This window comes from Haliotis cracherodii, unplaced genomic scaffold (genome assembly GCF_022045235.1).
Source record: "Haliotis cracherodii isolate W230 unplaced genomic scaffold, xgHalCrac1.p SCAF_18, whole genome shotgun sequence".
Lineage (NCBI taxonomy): Eukaryota > Metazoa > Mollusca > Gastropoda > Lepetellida > Haliotidae > Haliotis > Haliotis cracherodii.
The window spans coordinates 12943411-12962186 of record NW_027266273.1 but is presented as its reverse complement, the minus strand read 5'-3'; the positions used below and the strand labels follow the sequence as shown (position 1 = coordinate 12962186).

The 18776-nt window shown below is 40.9% G+C and overlaps 1 protein-coding gene across 1 annotated transcript in view; it reads left to right on the top strand.

Moving 5' to 3' along the window:
• The window catches only part of LOC139465280 (protein disulfide-isomerase A5-like), a 60532-nt gene that overhangs the window by 25466 nt on the left and 16290 nt on the right, over positions 1-18776 (top strand). The window contains exons 3-17 of the mRNA XM_071246959.1: positions 1851-1938; positions 2850-2918; positions 3827-3872; positions 3988-4080; positions 4825-4885; positions 6336-6403; positions 6930-7021; positions 10678-10746; positions 11651-11855; positions 12568-12649; positions 13230-13242; positions 13833-13898; positions 16411-16550; positions 16854-16924; positions 17642-17770. Coding sequence (XP_071103060.1) covers positions 1851-1938; positions 2850-2918; positions 3827-3872; positions 3988-4080; positions 4825-4885; positions 6336-6403; positions 6930-7021; positions 10678-10746; positions 11651-11855; positions 12568-12649; positions 13230-13242; positions 13833-13898; positions 16411-16550; positions 16854-16924; positions 17642-17770 — 1292 coding nt within the window. The remainder of the gene's footprint in view (positions 1-1850; positions 1939-2849; positions 2919-3826; positions 3873-3987; positions 4081-4824; positions 4886-6335; positions 6404-6929; positions 7022-10677; positions 10747-11650; positions 11856-12567; positions 12650-13229; positions 13243-13832; positions 13899-16410; positions 16551-16853; positions 16925-17641; positions 17771-18776) is intronic.

Genomic DNA, 18776 nt, shown 5'->3' with positions numbered 1-18776 from the left:
CACACACACACAGAAAACAAACACGCACGCACATATACTTTAACCCTGGTTTGACCTTTGACACACATCAAGATCATACTACAGTTAATAGTCTATCCCTTCCGCTGATATTTCTTCTGCACTTATATCAGTGGACAGGATGTCAATAAATCAGAATGTTATTTAATCTTTAATACTTTTCCTTTTCACATGACACCAACCTCTTCCTAAGAAACCAATTTAGTCTGGTGGTAAAATTAATCACTGTGAACTGCTTTCAGATAAGTGATAGTTATTGTGGAACACATGGCGAGGAGCAGAAACATTTGTCCTCTCTCACATACTGATAAGGGCCTCAGGGTTTGCAGAGGACGTCCTTGCTACACCAGGACAACGCTCCTCTCTTGTATTTACTCCTACACATAGTATTTAATTAAAGGAGAGTCTTACACAGGGATGTGGAATGTTTGAGAATGTCTATATTTAGAATGTTTTGTGCTTCTAAAACTTGGTGTCCATTGAAATATCCTTCTTGAACTTGTATAGGTAAATTTTGAAGATACACGTTTCTTGTTCTAATTCTGGTGCATCATGGAGACATTATATTTTGACTGTTGACTGCCCCCCCTGCAGCAAATCTACATTCTGCTTATAGTACTTCTTTTCGCTTTGCGCCTTGAGACAATTAAAACTGCACATTTTCTCACCTTTGAAATTTTTTTAATTTTTTTTTATTGAATTCTACTTTTAAGGGAAAATTTAGCTCTGCTTTAGACTAAGAGTTAGCTAAAATCTTATTTGTGAATTTAGATTAGAGTGATAAAAAAATATTTTGTTCCAATTTTCACCAGATTATTAAATATGCTGAAATATGTAACAGTTAAATAACTGGCCAGCAGTTTTTACCCGGCAAATTATGTGTTTAACCAACGGTAGAAAGTAACATTTTCTGTCAACTAGTCCTTATTATGATCACATACGGCAAAACCCTTAAAAATGGCAAATTTCTACTGGTCCTTATGATGTCTTAGCTATTGAGCACTTTGGCAAGGACTATAGGACTAGTGCCAGTTTCTAATGCTTGTCATACTCTCAGTTCATGGATTGCTGTTTATGCTATCAGCCACCATATTTCTAATCCAGCGTGTTTTTCTCATGATATCAACCACTGGTTTCATGTCCAGATTTGATTACAGATAGCTGTTATCTGCTTGTAGATATAAGCTTGTATGTTGTTCTTTGAAACTATTTGTGATACTGTCCACCATTTTCACTAATAATGAGTAACTTTAACAAATTAAAATCAGTTTGAGGCACTATGCATATTTCCCAATGTTTTTGTTTGCGTTAAGCGCGGATGGGTAGTCTAATGGTCAAAGCATTCGCTTGTCACGCCAAAGACCCGGGTTCGAATCCCAACATGGGTACAAGGTGTAAAGCCCATTTCTTGTGTCCACCCTCCGGGATATTGCTGGAATATTGCTAAAAGCGGCGTAAAAACCATACTCACTCACTCACTTTGTATACATAACGTAGTGGGACCGACCGCATCATACCAACAGACGTTAAAAGATGGTACTTGTTGTTACCCTGCCTGGCACTCAGCATTAAGGGGCTAAAACAAGGACTGGTCAGCTCAGTGTCAGTATACTGTGTCTGAGTTGGGTATTCATGTTAATCTGCGACATGGTATCTCAGTGAGCTAGCACTATAAATCGGCATCAGTCCGGACTAGTACAAGCAGCCACACAAACACACACACGTATTTGCACGTCACTATATAATCGCAATAATCTTGGACGCGACGTTAAACCCCATTTCAACCTCTCCTCACCATAACGTAGTGGCATATATATCTTCTCTCTCCTCAGAAAAGGCAGCATCAAAGTCCATGACATTGTTCGAGGATGTGGCTGAGGAGGTGAAGGGAAAGGGCACTATGGCCTTCATCAACTGTGGGTAGGTGACTTACCTTCATGAAAATGAGAAAATAATTATGTAAAATCAAGTTTTTGTCATTGACTTCTTTCATAAAATTGTGTAGAGTTGTGTCCCTTTGTCATGCCAGTATTAAGTGGTTCCCAGATTCACCTAGATTATGATCTTAACATTGGCACAGCACCATGCCCATATTCAGGGGGATCACCTACCAAAGTGGATACTTTTGGTTGTCGTTCCACATAAAGCTGAAACATAGTGATGGTTCTGTCAGACTGGTTGAAGCTCGCTCTCTCACTTTGTGTGTTAAAATGGAGGGTATTAATGTTTGTTTCTCGCATTGCAGATGCTATCCATTGTTCTTCCAGATGTTACTTCTTAGAAAATACCACAACATAATGAACTACCTCAAATGAATGTTCTGTCATTTGTGACTCCCCCCAATCTCTAAGTCAAATCATTTACTCCAATATGATGATACCTCTCTACAAGATCGGGGCAGTCGGGAAGCCAAGTGGTTTAAGCGTTCGCTCGGGTTCGATCCCCGGCATAGTCACGGTGTGTGAAGCCCATTTCTGGTGTCCCCCTGCCGTGATATTGCTGGAATAATGCTAAAAGCGGCGTAAAACCTCACTCACTCACTCACTCACTCACTCACTCACTCACTCACTCACTCACTCACTCTACAAGATCAGAGGACGACTCCATAGAAGGTCATGTCAGCTAATTAGCATTGAAGCTTATAAACTGGTGGTTTGAGTGAGCGAAACATTGAGAAAACATATCTGATTTCTGTATCTTGAAAATGAATGTAGTTGGGAACACCATGGCATCTATACACAATGGGGAGTATCATATGGAATATTTGTGCTCTGTGTGGGTTTTCTTTGTTAAATGAGAAATTTCAAATGTTTGTCTTTGTCTGTTTGCAGAGAGGAAAAGAAATTGTGCAAGAAGCTGAAGACCACAGCTGCAGCACCATACACACTCAAACATTACAAGTGAGTTAAAATAGTTCACCTTAAAGTACACTTACCTCACAATAAACTTGCCCCCCAGTACACTTACCTCTATATACATTTTGTTTGTTTGTTTGTTTGTTGTTTAATGCCGCACTCACCAATATTCCAGCTATATGACGATGGTTAGTAAATAATCGAGTCTAGACCAGACAATCCAGTGATTGACATCATGAGCATTGATCTATGCAAGTGGGATACGATGTGATGCATCATTCGAGTCAGCGAGCCTGACCACCCGATCATGTTAGTTGCCTTACGATAAGCGTAGTTGCCTTTTACGGCAAGCATGGGTTGCTGAAGACCTATTCTAACCCGGATCTTCACAGGACCAAAGCTATCTCATGAATCTATCTCAAAAACATCAAAACTCATTAATTCGTGTATAATGCGCACCCCCTTCTACACAGCTGTGTTTTTTGGAGAAAAAAAGTGCGAACTATACTCAAGAAAATACGGTATTCTAACCCAGATCTACTCTATACATGTTACAATCTGCTCTGATTGGGTGTATTGTCTGGCATTTACCCTGGGGTGGTGTCAAGTATCTCATAATATCACTCACTGGCTTGTCTTGCCCAGACTCTCAGGTCCTCTGATTTATCTGGAATGCTGCTGACAGTGGCAGAAAAAACAAACAAGATCCATTTACAAATCCTGCTCAGCAATCATCTTGACCGAGATCACTGCTTTAGGTGTTGAAGCAATACAGGAAACTATGGTTATACCGAACTCAAACGACCACTAATTTTAGTTTGTTATACGTTATAAGCATACATACAGCATATACACTGCAAATGTCCAGGACCCAAAAAGCTGTTTGTTATATATACGTCAATTTATTATAAGCGTGTTTGTCTTAAGATGACAGTTCTTCTCAATGTTTTCAGAGATGGTGATTACAACAGGGAATATGACAGGAAGTTGGTGTTTAAGGTAAGACATTCGATTATCAAATGATTATAAAGTCTAAATATCAATATGGCTGGCATGTGTCATCAAGATTACACATTGAGATGTCAGTTTGTTCATATTGAGTTGTTGTTTTCAGTCGATGGTGAACTTCATGTTAGACCCCACTGGTGACCTGCCCTGGGAGGAAGACTCTTCCGCCCAGGACGTCGTCCACATTGACAAGGAGGATGTAAGTACCGGAGCATCGTCATCGTAAAAATACATTTCTTTGAACATGCTGAAGTTATTTTATGCATTGTATTGCACTTGACATACACAGTTATCTCCCTTTAATGAACAACGAACAAATCAAGACTTAAGGCCACCGGCCTAGACTAACATTTAGTCTCTGAAATCTTATATTACACAATATCCTTCTTGACTCTAAAAATAAAAAAATTCCCTATGCTGATTTCAGAATAGAGCTAGCTTGAGCTGGCTAGACTTGCTTTTGTATGCATTTCTAGATTATTATTTTTTCATAAAATAAATATATTCCACGGTCATGGTGCAGGACTACCACCGGCCCAGTGCATCGTGTTACTGTTCATATTGCAGTATTACCTTCATCATCTCTGTTTGGTTATTTGGCAAAGTACCCGTGAAGATCCAGGGTAGAATAGCTCTTCAGAAACCCATGCTTGTTGTAAGAGTCGACTTACGGGATGCAGTGATCAGGCTCGCTCACTTGGTTGATGCATGTCATTGTATCCCAGTTGTGTGGATCAATGCTCATGATGTCAGTCACTGAACTGTCTGGTCCAGACTCGATCATTTACAGACCGCCATCATGTAGCTGGAATATTGCTGAGTGCGGCATTAAACAACAACAAACAAACAAACAAACAAACAAACAAGACATTTGTTTTCTACATTTTGAAAACAGTACTGTAGTGTGAATATTGGTAGATATATAGAACATTCTCTGTTTCAGGGATTCAACAAGTTGTTGAGAAAAGAGAAGCATCCAATGCTGGTGATGTTTTATGCACCGTGTGAGTTCAATGCTAAACTAAGTAGAAGACAGGTGTGATAGGGGCCCTTTTTGCTCACGGAATGTGTGTAGTCTAAAATTAAAGAATGTGTTTACAAATCATTATGAAAGTTACAAGATGTTCATATGAATGTGAATTAAACCATACCCATTTCAATACTCACTAGTTTTGGACAACACTAAGTGAATAGGTGAGGATAGAATATGTCCAGAAGGATGACTTAGAGGTTTTCAGAAAAGGATTTTCTAATATTTGAAAATAAAGTTATTTTTTTACCCAAGCTGATTTCCTTAGGAGATAAATATAACATTGTACATAAAAACAGGCCAAACATGGAGTAAAAAATCGTCTTGGGTGACAGACCTGCTGATTGTTAGATTTTTCCTTAAAGTTTGAAAAATCAGCCAATTTCTCTCATCATAATAGCTGTGTTAATGTATTCCTAATGCTGGAAGTCCAAAATGTGTGGCAAGTGTAGAAAAGAAAAAGATCTAGTTGTCAGCCATTTGAACAGGTTTTATGTCAATATTTCAATGTTTTCCAGAACTTAAAACTTTGACGTTTCCAAAAATGGCCTTTATCCTACCTCGTTCTTGTATGTCTCTTTTAAAATCATTCTGAGATATCTTGCTACAAGCTATATTCAGATATTTGCTGAGGCAGAAAAGTTTCCAGTACCCCATGTTATAGTTAGATGCAGCTTAAACAAGGCTTTGTTACAATTGTTGGAATTGTTACAATGTGTGACATGATTGAGACTTGTGGTGTTACTTGGTGCTCATGCTTTCAACCCGTGGTTTGCAAACAGACTTGACTACTTACTTACTTAGAGTACCTATAGCATCACACAGACATTGTACATACTCAGATGATGGCTTGTTTTTAAGACAAAGTTGTCTTTTATGAGCAAATGACCTGTTTTACAGTTGTTCATGTGATTAGAGAGAAAACTACGACTATTTCTAACGCTTCTGAAAACCCATAACACATGGATACAAACATTAACTTTCCCTTTTCTTCGTTGATATCTATAGTTTAAGACACCATGTTGATCCTAGGGTATTCTTTGATTAGGTAGGGGGCACTGGTGGCCCAGTCGTCTAAGATGCTGCGATTCGCTGTGCAGAGTTATGTCCCTTGTGCACGCCAGAAACCTATGATTGTGGGTTTGAATCCTGGTTCGCCCCGATTATGTTCCTAGATTTGTCAGCACCATACCCGTGCTCGTGGGTTTCACCGAAGTGGTAAACGTCTGAGACCTGCATCACTTCGGGCTTTCCTCCCACATTAAGCTGACACACTGTGATATAACTGGAATAATGTTAAAAGCGGAGTTAAACCCAACTCACCCACTCACTCACTTTGATTAGGCATATGATGGAAGAAGAACCTATTGAACGATACATAAGCAATTATTTTGCAAAGGAGTAACTATGATGATTTTTTTCAGGGTGTGGATACTGCAAGCGATTGAAGCCAGAGTTTGCCTCTGCTGCAACAGAACTTCGGGGTGACTATGTAAGTGTCTGTGGTGTGTTATTCTCATACGCACCGCTAACATGGGGATTATAGGTTAGAATAGGTGTCTAGTTACTTATTCTTGTTATAAAAGGCATTATTTGCGTGTCTGGTGATGAAATTAAAGTTATTAGGCAGTATTTATAAATATCATATCAGCTGACATGCCTTTTAAAGATCTTTTTTCAAAATCATGATATTTCACGGATTCTATATTCACGCCGAAGACCTGGGTTCGATTCCCGACATGGGTACAATGTGTGAAGCCCATTTCTGGTGTCCCCCGCCGTGATATTGCTGGAATATTGCTAAAAGCAGCGTAAAACCATACTCACTCACTCACTCACTCACTGATTCTAGGCTTCTGGCAACTGGAGCAACTGAAGGGAGCCTTGTGAGTGAATGGCCGTATGCTGAAGTAGGTGTGGTCAGCTGAAGCATGTCCGACTCAACTCGGCAGTATTGTGTGCTTCGTCATGTGTTTTATCATCCTATCAGCGTCATGACGATTTGCTTAATGTTGCAGGTGTTGGTTGGAATTGATGTTGACAAGCCCCAACAGATGGCGTTGCGAGCTCAGTACAACATCACAGGTTTCCCAACAATATACTACTTTGAGTAAGTCTTGTACTAAGTGTGAAATGGTTGGAAAGCAGGACTAGCAAGCTGGGTCTCCTTGTCACAAAACTAGTTGAGATGTAACTGCAGAGGCTGCTGGCATTCAGAAACCGCCTTTATGGTGTGGGGGAAGGTCAGTTGTTCATTCCCCAGCCACAGCATACCAAAAGACGTTAACAGTTGTTACTTGATGTTACCCTGCCTGGCATTAAGGGGATTATGCAAGGACTGGTCAGCTCGCAGTTAGCATGCTAGACTGGATACCCCATTCAGAAATAGTATACTATCTCAGTGGGCTAGCACTATACCACTGGCATTAGTCTGGAATAGTACACGCTGCCACACACACATTCATGCTATGTATGTGAAATAATCCTGAACACATGTTTAAAACCATTCAGACCCGTGAAGATCCGGGGTAGAATAGGTCTTCAGCAACCAATGCTTGCTGCAAAAGGTGACTATGCTAGTTGTAAGAGGCGACTAACAGGATTGGGTGGTCAGGCTCGCTGACTTGGTTGATGCGTGTCATCGTATCCCGATCGCATAGATTGATGCTCATGATGTCAAACACTGGATTGTCTGGTCCAGACTCAATTATTGTTTCTGTGTTTGACAGGGTAAAGTAACTTGAGTGTTTCTTTGTTTGACAGGAAGGGTAAAGTAACTTGTGTGTTTCTGTGTTTGACAGGAAGGGTAAAGTAACTGAGTGTTTCTGTGTTTGACAGGAAGGGTAAAGTAACTTGTGTGTTTCTGTGTTTGACAGGAAGCGTAAAGTAACTTGTGTGTTTCTGTGTTTGACAGGAAGGTTAAAGTAACTTGTGTGTTTCTGTGTTTGACAGGAAGGGTAAAGTAACTGAGTGTTTCTGTGTTTGACAGGAAGGGTAAAGTAACTTGTGTGTTTCTGTGTTTGACAGGAAGGGTAAAGTAACTTGTGTGTTTCTGTTTGACGGGAAGCGTAAAGTAACTTGTGTGTTTCTGTGTTTGACAGGAAGGGTAAAGTAACTTGTGTGTTTCTGTGTTTGACAGGAAGCGTAAAGTAACTTGTGTGTTTCTGTGTTTGACAGGAAGGGTAAAGTAACTTGTGTGTTTCTGTGTTTGACAGGAAGGGTAAAGTAACTTGTGTGTTTCTGTGTTTGACAGGAAGGGTAAAGTAACTTGAGTGTTTCTGTGTTTGACAGGAAGGGTAAAGTAACTTGAGTGTTTCTGTGTTTGACAGGAAGGGTAAAGTAACTTAAGTGTTTCTGTGTTTGACAGGAAGGGTAAAGTAACTTGTGTGTTTCTGTGTTTGACAGGAAGGGTAAAGTAACTTGTGTGTTTCTGTGTTTGACAGGAAGCGTAAAGTAACTTGTGTGTTTCTGTGTTTGACAGGAAGGGTAAAGTAACTTGTGTGTTTCTGTGTTTGACAGGAAGCGTAAAATCACTTGTGTGTTTCTGTTTGACAGGAAGGGTAAAGTAACTTGTGTGTTTCTGTGTTTGACAGGGTAAAATCACTTGTGTGTTTCTGTTTGACTGGAAGGGTAAAGTAACTTGTGTGTTTCTGTTTGACTGGAAGGGTAAAGTAACTTGTGTGTTTCTGTGTTTGACAGGAAGGGTAAAGTAACTTGTGTGTTTCCGTGTTTGACAGGGTAAAATCACTTGTGTGTTTCTGTTTGACGGGAAGGGTAAAGTAACTTGTGTGTTTCTGTGTTTGACAGGAAGCGTAAAGTAACTTGTGTGTTTCTGTGTTTGACAGGAAGGGTAAAGTAACTTGTGTGTTTCTGTGTTTGACAGGAAGGGTAAAGTAACTGAGTGTTTCTGTGTTTGACAGGAAGGGTAAAGTAACTTGTGTGTTTCTGTGTTTGACAGGAAGGGTAAAGTAACTTGTGTGTTTCTGTTTGACGGGAAGCGTAAAGTAACTTGAGTGTTTCTGTGTTTGACAGGAAACGTAAAGTAACTTGTGTGTTTCTGTGTTTGACAGGAAGGGTAAAGTAACTTGTGTGTTTCTGTGTTTGACAGGAAGGGTAAAGTAACTTGTGTGTTTCTGTGTTTGACAGGAAGGGTAAAGTAACTTGAGTGTTTCTGTGTTTGACAGGAAGGGTAAAGTAACTTGTGTGTTTCTGTGTTTGACAGGAAGGGTAAAGTAACTTGTGTGTTTCTGTGTTTGACAGGAAGCGTAAAGTAACTTGTGTGTTTCTGTGTTTGACAGGAAGGGTAAAGTAACTTGAGTGTTTCTGTGTTTGACAGGAAGGGTAAAGTAACTTGTGTGTTTCTGTGTTTGACAGGAAGCGTAAAGTAACTTGTGTGTTTCTGTGTTTGACAGGAAGCGTAAAGTAACTTGTGTGTTTCTGTGTTTGACAGGAAGGGTAAAGTAACTTGTGTGTTTCTGTGTTTGACAGGAAGCGTAAAATCACTTGTGTGTTTCTGTTTGACAGGAAGGGTAAAGTAACTTGTGTGTTTCTGTGTTTGACAGGAAGGGTAAAGTAACTTGTGTGTTTCCGTGTTTGACAGGGTAAAATCACTTGTGTGTTTCTGTTTGACTGGAAGGGTAAAGTAACTTGTGTGTTTCTGTGTTTGACAGGAAGGGTAAAGTAACTTGTGTGTTTCTGTGTTTGACAGGAAGCGTAAAATCACTTGGGTGTTTCTGTTTGACAGGAAGGGTAAAGTAACTTGAGTGTTTCTGTGTTTGACAGGAAGGGTAAAGTAACTTGAGTGTTTCTGTGTTTGACAGGAAGGGTAAAGTAACTTGTGTGTTTCTGTGTTTGACAGGAAGCGTAAAGTAACTTGTGTGTTTCTGTGTTTGACAGGAAGGGTAAAGTAACTTGTGTGTTTCTGTGTTTGACAGGAAGGGTAAAGTAACTTGTGTGTTTCTGTGTTTGACAGGAAGCGTAAAATCACTTGTGTGTTTCTGTTTGACAGGAAGGGTAAAGTAACTTGTGTGTTTCTGTGTTTGACAGGAAGGGTAAAGTAACTTGTGTGTTTCCGTGTTTGACAGGGTAAAATCACTTGTGTGTTTCTGTTTGACTGGAAGGGTAAAGTAACTTGTGTGTTTCTGTGTTTGACAGGAATTGTAAAATCACTTGTGTGTTTCTGTTTGACAGGAAGGGTAAAGTAACTTGTGTGTTTCCGTGTTTGACAGGGTAAAATCACTTGTGTGTTTCTGTTTGACTGGAAGGGTAAAGTAACTTGTGTGTTTCTGTGTTTGACAGGAAGGGTAAAGTAACTTGTGTGTTTCCGTGTTTGACAGGGTAAAATCACTTGTGTGTTTCTGTTTGACGGGAAGGGTAAAGTAACTTGTGTGTTTCCGTGTTTGACAGGGTAAAATCACTTGTGTGTTTCTGTTTGACGGGAAGGGTAAAGTAACTTGTGTGTTTCCGTGTTTGACAGGGTAAAATCACTTGTGTGTTTCTGTTTGACGGGAAGGGTAAAGTAACTTGTGTGGTTCTGTGTTTGACAGGAAGGGTAAAGTAACTTCTGTGTTTGACAGGAAGGGTAAAGTAACTTGTGTGTTTCTGTGTTTGACAGGAAGCGTAAAGTAACTTGTGTGTTTCTGTGTTTGACAGGAAGGGTAAAGTAACTTGTGTGTTTCTGTGTTTGACAGGAAGGGTAAAGTAACTTGTGTGTTTCTGTGTTTGACAGGAAGCGTAAAGTAACTTGTGTGTTTCTGTGTTTGACAGGAAGGGTAAGGTGAAGTACAAGTACGGAGGAGAGAACACCAAGGATGGAATCATCAGCTGGATGAAGGAGTAAGTATTGCCAGTGAATCTGAAGTCATGTGACCAAGCCACCTTGGAAACAGACTCATTTGGGATTGGTCACAACCTTAATTTCAAGAGCCTGAATTTTGCCTGAATCTTGGCCCCGTTCCACAAAGGGATCTTAGCGCTAAGGTTATTGTAATTCTTGTACATTAACATAGGCTTATGATCATCATAGTGGTAAGATCGCTTTGTGAAATGGGGCTCTGGGTGCTGTTGTATAAAGCCATCTTAGCGCTTTGGCAATCGTAACACCCATACCTTACCATAGTACGACAGTCGTGGCGCTAAGGTTGTTTTGTATCTGGCACCCTGGGGATTTTACTTCAGTGATGACATTATCTATTGTAAGATTGAATTTGAGGCAAACAATGAGGTTTGTAGGGGATTCCCCATTTGAAACCAGGTGTGGAAGCCATCAGTCTTTTGTTTGCTGTAAAGCCTCAGTCACACAGACGATGAGACCGCGAGGAAACCTCCTGGTGACCAAAATATTTGACAATCGCAATGACGTTTCAGTGGTCTCTGAAATGTTTCACTGAGGTCGCTACTAGGTTTCAGAGTGGTCGCACAACCCATTCTGTCGCAACCAGTCTTTTGAACATGCACAAAAGACTGGCTGTGACCTATTTGGTCGCTTGGAGTTTTCATTGGTCTCCTAGAGGTCCCCAAGTGGTGTTATTTTAATGGCAGATTGGTTTCCACTTGGGCTGTTACGATTCACTCGCGTTTTCGGTGAATCGATCCGTAACCATTCATGAATTGAATTTCGTTATTCATAACCACTAGAATCGAATATTTATGAATATGCTATCATGTATTTTTACATACCCTGTATCTAAACATATCCATGAAGCATTTGAAAGTTATGCCAGAGTTACCTCCCTTTCAGCCCAAAGCCGCCTCAGGAACCAAAGAAGGAAGCAGAATGGTCAGAGGAAGAGTCTGACGTTATGCATCTTGATGATACCAACTTTGCTGACCATATAGCCAAGGACCCCTCGGTGTTGGTGATGTTCTATGCACCATGGTGCGGTCATTGTAAGAAGATGAAGCCAGACTACTCAGAAGCTGCCAAGGAGATGAAGGAAGGAGGGGTGAGGATTATATTGGTGGGGCGGGAGAGGGGAGTGGGAGCCAGGGGGTCTGATGGGGTAGCCTGAGGGTTAAAACAGTCACTGGTCACATTTAAGGCCTGAGTTTGGATGCCACATGAGTATGGTGTGTGCAAACCATTTCTGTCCCTTGCTGTTGCTGGAATATTGCAGAAAGTGCTTAGCTGGCCTGGTGGAACAGTTACCGGTGGTAATTGTTCCTATGAATCCAACTGTCAGTATCATACTTCAGGTAATTGGTTTCATCAATCTTGGAGCTTTCCTCCAGCATTTGGACATGAAGCCACATGTCACTGAAATGTTGTTAGGGGTCAGTAAACTCTACTCTCTCTCTCTCTCTCTCACTCAGCATTGAACTCACTCACTCACTCAGCATTGAACTCACTCACTCACTCACTCACTCGGCATTGAACTCACTCATTTGGCATTGAACTCACTCACTTGGCATTGAACTCATTCGCTCACTCATGCACTCACTCGGCATCGAACTCACTCAGCATTGAACTCACTAACTCACTCAGCATTGAACTCACTAACTCACTCAGCATTGAACTCACTAACTCACTCAGCATTGAACTCACTAACTCACTCAGCATTGAACTCACTCACTCACTCAGCATTGAACTCACTCACTCACTCAGTCGGCATTGAACCCACTCACTCGGCATTGAACTCACTCACTCACCTTTTTCAGATCATTGGGACTCTGGCCGCTGTGGATGCCACCAAGAGTCGGAAGCTGGCAGAGGAGTACAAGGTGCAGGGCTTCCCTACAGGCGAGTCATACAGCATATTATAGGAGTGTTCATGTCATACTATGTTTACAGCATGAGTCTCTAAATAAGGACAGCAAGTTGCAACAGCAGCCGAACTACAATTTGTCAAATGACGTCAACAATCTTCAGCTATGGCCTCGTTTCTAGTGTGACGTCATTATGACCTCGCGGCACAATAAGATTCGAATGATGTCAACAGTGCCGTCTGGATGATGGTAAAAATACACTGTTGTCTCTTGACTTGATGTGAGCCTAGGGCACATATGATTTTTATGAACCCCTGATATGTTTGCCCTGGAAAGGGTAATGCAAGGCGCAGGGCTTTCCTTCAGGTGAGACATGGTATATTGTACTATGAAGGGGGTAACTTAAAGTGTTTGCGACAACTGTACTTGACATTGATGGCAGTGGTATAATTTGCTGTGCAGAGTTGCGGCCCTTGGATTCCATGACCTGATTAACTTTTCACCAATGTGAATCTCACACTGCCTGATATGACTGAAATATTGTGTCATGCAGCATTAAATCCTAACTGACATACTTTGTGTCTTCTTTTCATATGACCTGCTTCTCCAAACAGTTAAATATTTCAAGTGAGTATTAACATGATTAATCGAGCAATTACAATTAAATTCATCATGGTTTTAAAGAGACAGGGCGTCAACCGTTCTGAAGCTTACTCGGCTCTGCTTACCTTATTCAGTTTCTGCTTAAGTGATCACACTGTGGGTGTAGGCTCAGCATGTGACCAGACTTTTCCCTTGTTTGTAAACTTACAAATTTATTTTGGAATGAGAAAAAATTGGCCTAATGCTTGCCGTTAAAGGCAGCTATGCTTGTCGTATGGGGCATCTAACAGGATGGGGTGGTCAGCCTCGCTGATTTGGTTGATGCATGTCATCGTACCCAGTTGTGTTGATCGATGATCATGATGTCGATCACTGGATTGTCTGGTCCAGACTCGATTATTTACAGACCCTCGTCTTATAGCTGGAATATTGCTGAGTGCAGCGTTAAACAACAAACAAACAAACACTTCTGACCCCATACTGTATTGGCATGATATTGGTCAGAGTGTAGGCCTTGTAACAATATATAAGATCATAGTCTTTGAACTGATGTTGATGTCAGATTTCCAATGAACCAAATATATCAGAATGTCATTACCTGTGTTTTGTTGCAGAGATGGCCAGTATGCATTTGAAGTAAACGAGAGGACCAAGGACAAGATCCTTGATTTCATGAAGGAGTAAGTACGATGGCTGCTTATATTCCTATACTGCCTCTGTGGTGTAGAGGATAGAGCGTTGAACAGGGAGAGTGGAAGGCTGGATGTTCGATCTCCAGTTGTATTCTATCATCAGTACTTGTTATCCTACGTAGCGCTAGGCATTAAGGGGGTAAGACAAGGACTGGTTGGCTTGAAATCAGTTTACATTGTTTGAGTTGGGTATTCAGGATAAACTGCTGCAAAGTATCTGTTGTACACATTGTGAAGTATTGCTACCCCCTCTTGTACACATTGTGAAGTATTGCTACCCCCTCTTGTACACATTGTGAAGTATTGCTACCATGTGTTGTACACATTGTGAAGTATTGCTACCATGTGTTGTACACATTGTGAAGTATTGCTACCATGTGGTGTACACATTGTGAAGTATTGCTACCATGTGTTGTACACATTGTGAAGTATTGTTACCATGTGTTGTACACATTGTGAAGTATTGCTACCCCGTGTTGTACACATTGTGAAGTATTGCTACCATGTGTTGTACACATTGTGAAGTATTGCTACCCCCTGTTGTACACATTGTGAAGTATTGCTACCATGTGTTGTACACATTGTGAAGTATTGCTACCCTCTGTTGTACACATTGTGAAGTATTGCTACCCCCTCTTGTACACATTGTGAAGTATTGCTACCATGTGTTGTACACATTGTGAAGTATTGCTACCATGTGTTGTACACATTGTGAAGTATTGCTACCATGTGGTGTACACATTGTGAAGTATTGCTACCATGTGTTGTACACATTGTGAAGTATTGTTACCATGTGTTGTACACATTGTGAAGTATTGCTACCCCGTGTTGTACACATTGTGAAGTATTGCTACCATGTGTTGTACACATTGTGAAGTATTGCTACCCCCTGTTGTACACATTGTGAAGTATTGCTACCATGTGTTGTACACATTGTGAAGTATTGCTACCCCCTGTTGTACACATTGTGAAGTATTGCTACCATGTGTTGTACACATTGTGAAGTATTGCTACCATGTGTTGTACACATTGTGAAGTATTGCTACCCCGTGTTGTACACATTGTGAAGTATTGCTACCATGTGTTGTACACATTGTGAAGTATTGCTACCATGTGGTGTACACATTGTGAAGTATTGCTACCATGTGTTGTACACATTGTGAAGTATTGTTACCATGTGTTGTACACATTGTGAAGTATTGCTACCCCGTGTTGTACACATTGTGAAGTATTGCTACCATGTGTTGTACACATTGTGAAGTATTGCTACCCTCTGTTGTACACATTGTGAAGTATTGCTACCCCGTGTTGTACACATTGTGAAGTATTGCTACCCTCTGTTGTACACATTGTGAAGTATTGCTACCCCGTGTTGTACACATTGTGAAGTATTGCTACCCTCTGTTGTACACATTGTGAAGTATTGCTACCCTCTGTTGTACACATTGTGAAGTATTGCTACCCCGTGTTGTACACATTGTGAAGTATTGCTACCATGTGGTGTACACATTGTGAAGTATTGCTACCATGTGTTGTACACATTGTGAAGTATTGCTACCCCGTGTTGTACACATTGTGAAGTATTGCTACCCTCTGTTGTACACATTGTGAAGTATTGCTACCCCGTGTTGTACACATTGTGAAGTATTGCTACCATGTGGTGTACACATTGTGAAGTATTGCTACCATGTGTTGTACACATTGTGAAGTATTGCTACCCCCTCTTGTACACATTGTGAAGTATTGCTACCCTCTGTTGTACACATTGTGAAGTATTGCTACCCTCTGTTGTACACATTGTGAAGTATTGCTACCCCGTGTTGTACACATTGTGAAGTATTGCTACCATGTGGTGTACACATTGTGAAGTATTGCTACCATGTGTTGTACACATTGTGAAGTATTGCTACCATGTGGTGTACACATTGTGAAGTATTGCTACCATGTGTTGTACACATTGTGAAGTATTGCTACCCTCTGTTGTACACATTGTGAAGTATTGCTACCCTCTGTTGTACACATTGTGAAGTATTGCTACCCTCTGTTGTACACATTGTGAAGTATTGCTACCCCCTGTTGTACACATTGTGAAGTATTGCTACCATGTGTTGTACACATTGTGAAGTATTGCTACCCTCTGTTGTACACATTGTGAAGTATTGCTACCCTCTGTTGTACACATTGTGAAGTATTGCTACCCCCTGTTGTACACATTGTGAAGTATTGCTACCCTCTGTTGTACACATTGTGAAGTATTGCTACCCCCTGTTGTACACATTGTGAAGTATTGTTACCCCCTGTTGTACACATTGTGAAGTATTGCTACCATGTGTTGTACACATTGTGAAGTATTGCTACCCTCTGTTGTACACATTGTGAAGTATTGCTACCCCGTGTTGTACACATTGTGAAGTATTGCTACCATGTGTTGTACACATTGTGAAGTATTGCTACCCTCTGTTGTACACATTGTGAATTATTGCTACCCCCTGTTGTGCAGCCCTAAGGAGCCCCCACCTCCCCCGCCTCCGGAGCCCAAGTGGGATGAACAGGAGAGTGATGTGGAGCATCTAGGAGATGACACCTTCAAAACGTTCCTCCGGAAAAAGAAACATGCACTTGTTATGTTTTATGCACCATGTAAGTACAGATGCAAGTTTGAAAGAAATGTATTTACAGTTCATGAAGATAATCTATGAAAGTTACCACCGCAGAATTGAAATGGGGACGAGAGTAATATTTTTTATCAGATGAAGATGATATTGCAGTATGTATGTATGTGTAGGTGCAAAGGTGAAGAAAGTAATGTCAGCCGATGATTTGAATGCTCAAATAACAATTTTCAGTGAAAACATCTCTGAGCCTGTATCTAGATGATGCAGAATCTCTATTGGTGATGTGGTCTACCGTCACACTAGGGTAACAAGGGTTAATGTGTTGCAGGGTGTGGTCACTGCAAGAAGGCCAAGCCCGAGTTTACTGCTGCAGCCAGCCAGTTCAAGGATGACAGTAAGGTAGGTGCATCGGTCAAAGCCCGGAGGGATTCGGGTTAGAATTGGTCCCTAGCAACCTACGGTGGTCGTAAGGGTGACTTAATGGATCTGGGGATCAGGTTCAGTGACTCGGTTTGCATGTCAACATACCCTGACGGTGTGGATCATTTCTCATAACGTCTATAGCTGGTCTATCCTCTCTGGTTTTACGATTAATTACAGCGCACTAGCTGATTCTACCACGAACCTGCAGAAACAGTGGACATAGTACACCCTTGTAGTTAGAGCTGAGTATGGCCTTGTATCTTGTGATACAATTCGTATCACAATATGGACTGATGATACTACTGGTATCACGATACACCATGTCAAGTAGTAATGCATGATGAAATCACTGAAATACAGCTCTAAAACCTCTTTCTTCCATACGTATATTTATTGTTATCTCAAACATTTTAACAAAGAAAACCACAAGAACAGAACAGTTTTGAATGAAGGGATGGTTATTAAATGTAACAGTTAGTGCATCCTCAGCTACCACGTCCTCTGCCATGCTTACAGGTGGCGCTTCTGACATTATGGGAGGTAACTCTATTAGTTCATGTTCTATTCATTGTGTATCGCGATCTCACAATCTGACGATCCAAGTACCGTGTGTACCTTAGTATTGATGATATCGTAGGTATCGGTGATTCGTTACAGCCCTAGTGGAAGTAAGTGTATTGCCCTCTGTTCCAGGTGGCCTATGCTGCTGTCGACTGTACAATACACACAGGAGTCTGTGGCACACATGATGTCAGTGGATATCCCACATTCAAATATTTCAACTATGGAAAAAATTCTCAGAAATATATGGGAGGTCGAGAGGTAAGATTATTTGTGAAGCAACAAGGTTTCGTCAGATACACAATGTGACATACCTTAACGTGATAATATATTATTTTGCTGATAAGGTTTGATAGAACCTTAAGCTGTAATGATCATTCTTTTTCTATGTTATACTTCAATACCCATTGGATGACAAGATCTGTGATGATCCGGGGTAGAATAGGTCTTAAGCAACCCATACTTGCCGTAAAAGGCGACTATGCTTGACATAAGAGGTGACTAACGGGATCGGATGGTCAGACTCACCGACTTGGTTGAGGCATGTCATCGTATGAATTCCAATTGCATGGATCGATGCACATGATGTCAATCACTGGATTGTCTTGTCCAGATTATTTCGCTACCACCATTGTGGGGGACATTAATCTTGAAATTTGCTCTCTAAACCTAAATCAAGTATCATTTATACTTTTGTTTATGTCTTTGGGAATGCCACTATATTTAATTTGGAAAGGTTTGGGACTGACCATATTTCCCAGGTAAATTGACGTTTTTGTTTGTTTGATCAAATTGACAAAGAAAATAATTTAGCAGGGGTAAGAATATTTGGCGTCCCGGCAGTCATCACTTGAAACTAATGGTCAGTCGGTTGCGAGTTCAACTTCAAGCATGGTTGTGGCCAATATCACAGTGGGAAGCTTTGACTGGTGGCAGTGGTAGTATAGAGAGCTCTGCGAACTGGCTGTCGCTGTGAGGAGCCTGGGTATGTGTTGGTCAAAATGACCACAGAGTGTTGATACTACTTCAGTTGACAAATATCTGGGAGATGTAATGCATAACATGGGTCTGACTCGGTGAAAATGTTCTTTGTTTGGAACATCTCTCATTACATCTTCTCAAGGCCAGAATACAGATCTCTTTCAAGCCCAATGGGGATTCTGGGTGAGAATAGGTGACCATCAAACCATGCTTGTTGTAAGATGTGACAAATGGACAGGAGGGGCAAACTTTAACTTTGTTAATTGTGTGTCATCATACCCCAAAG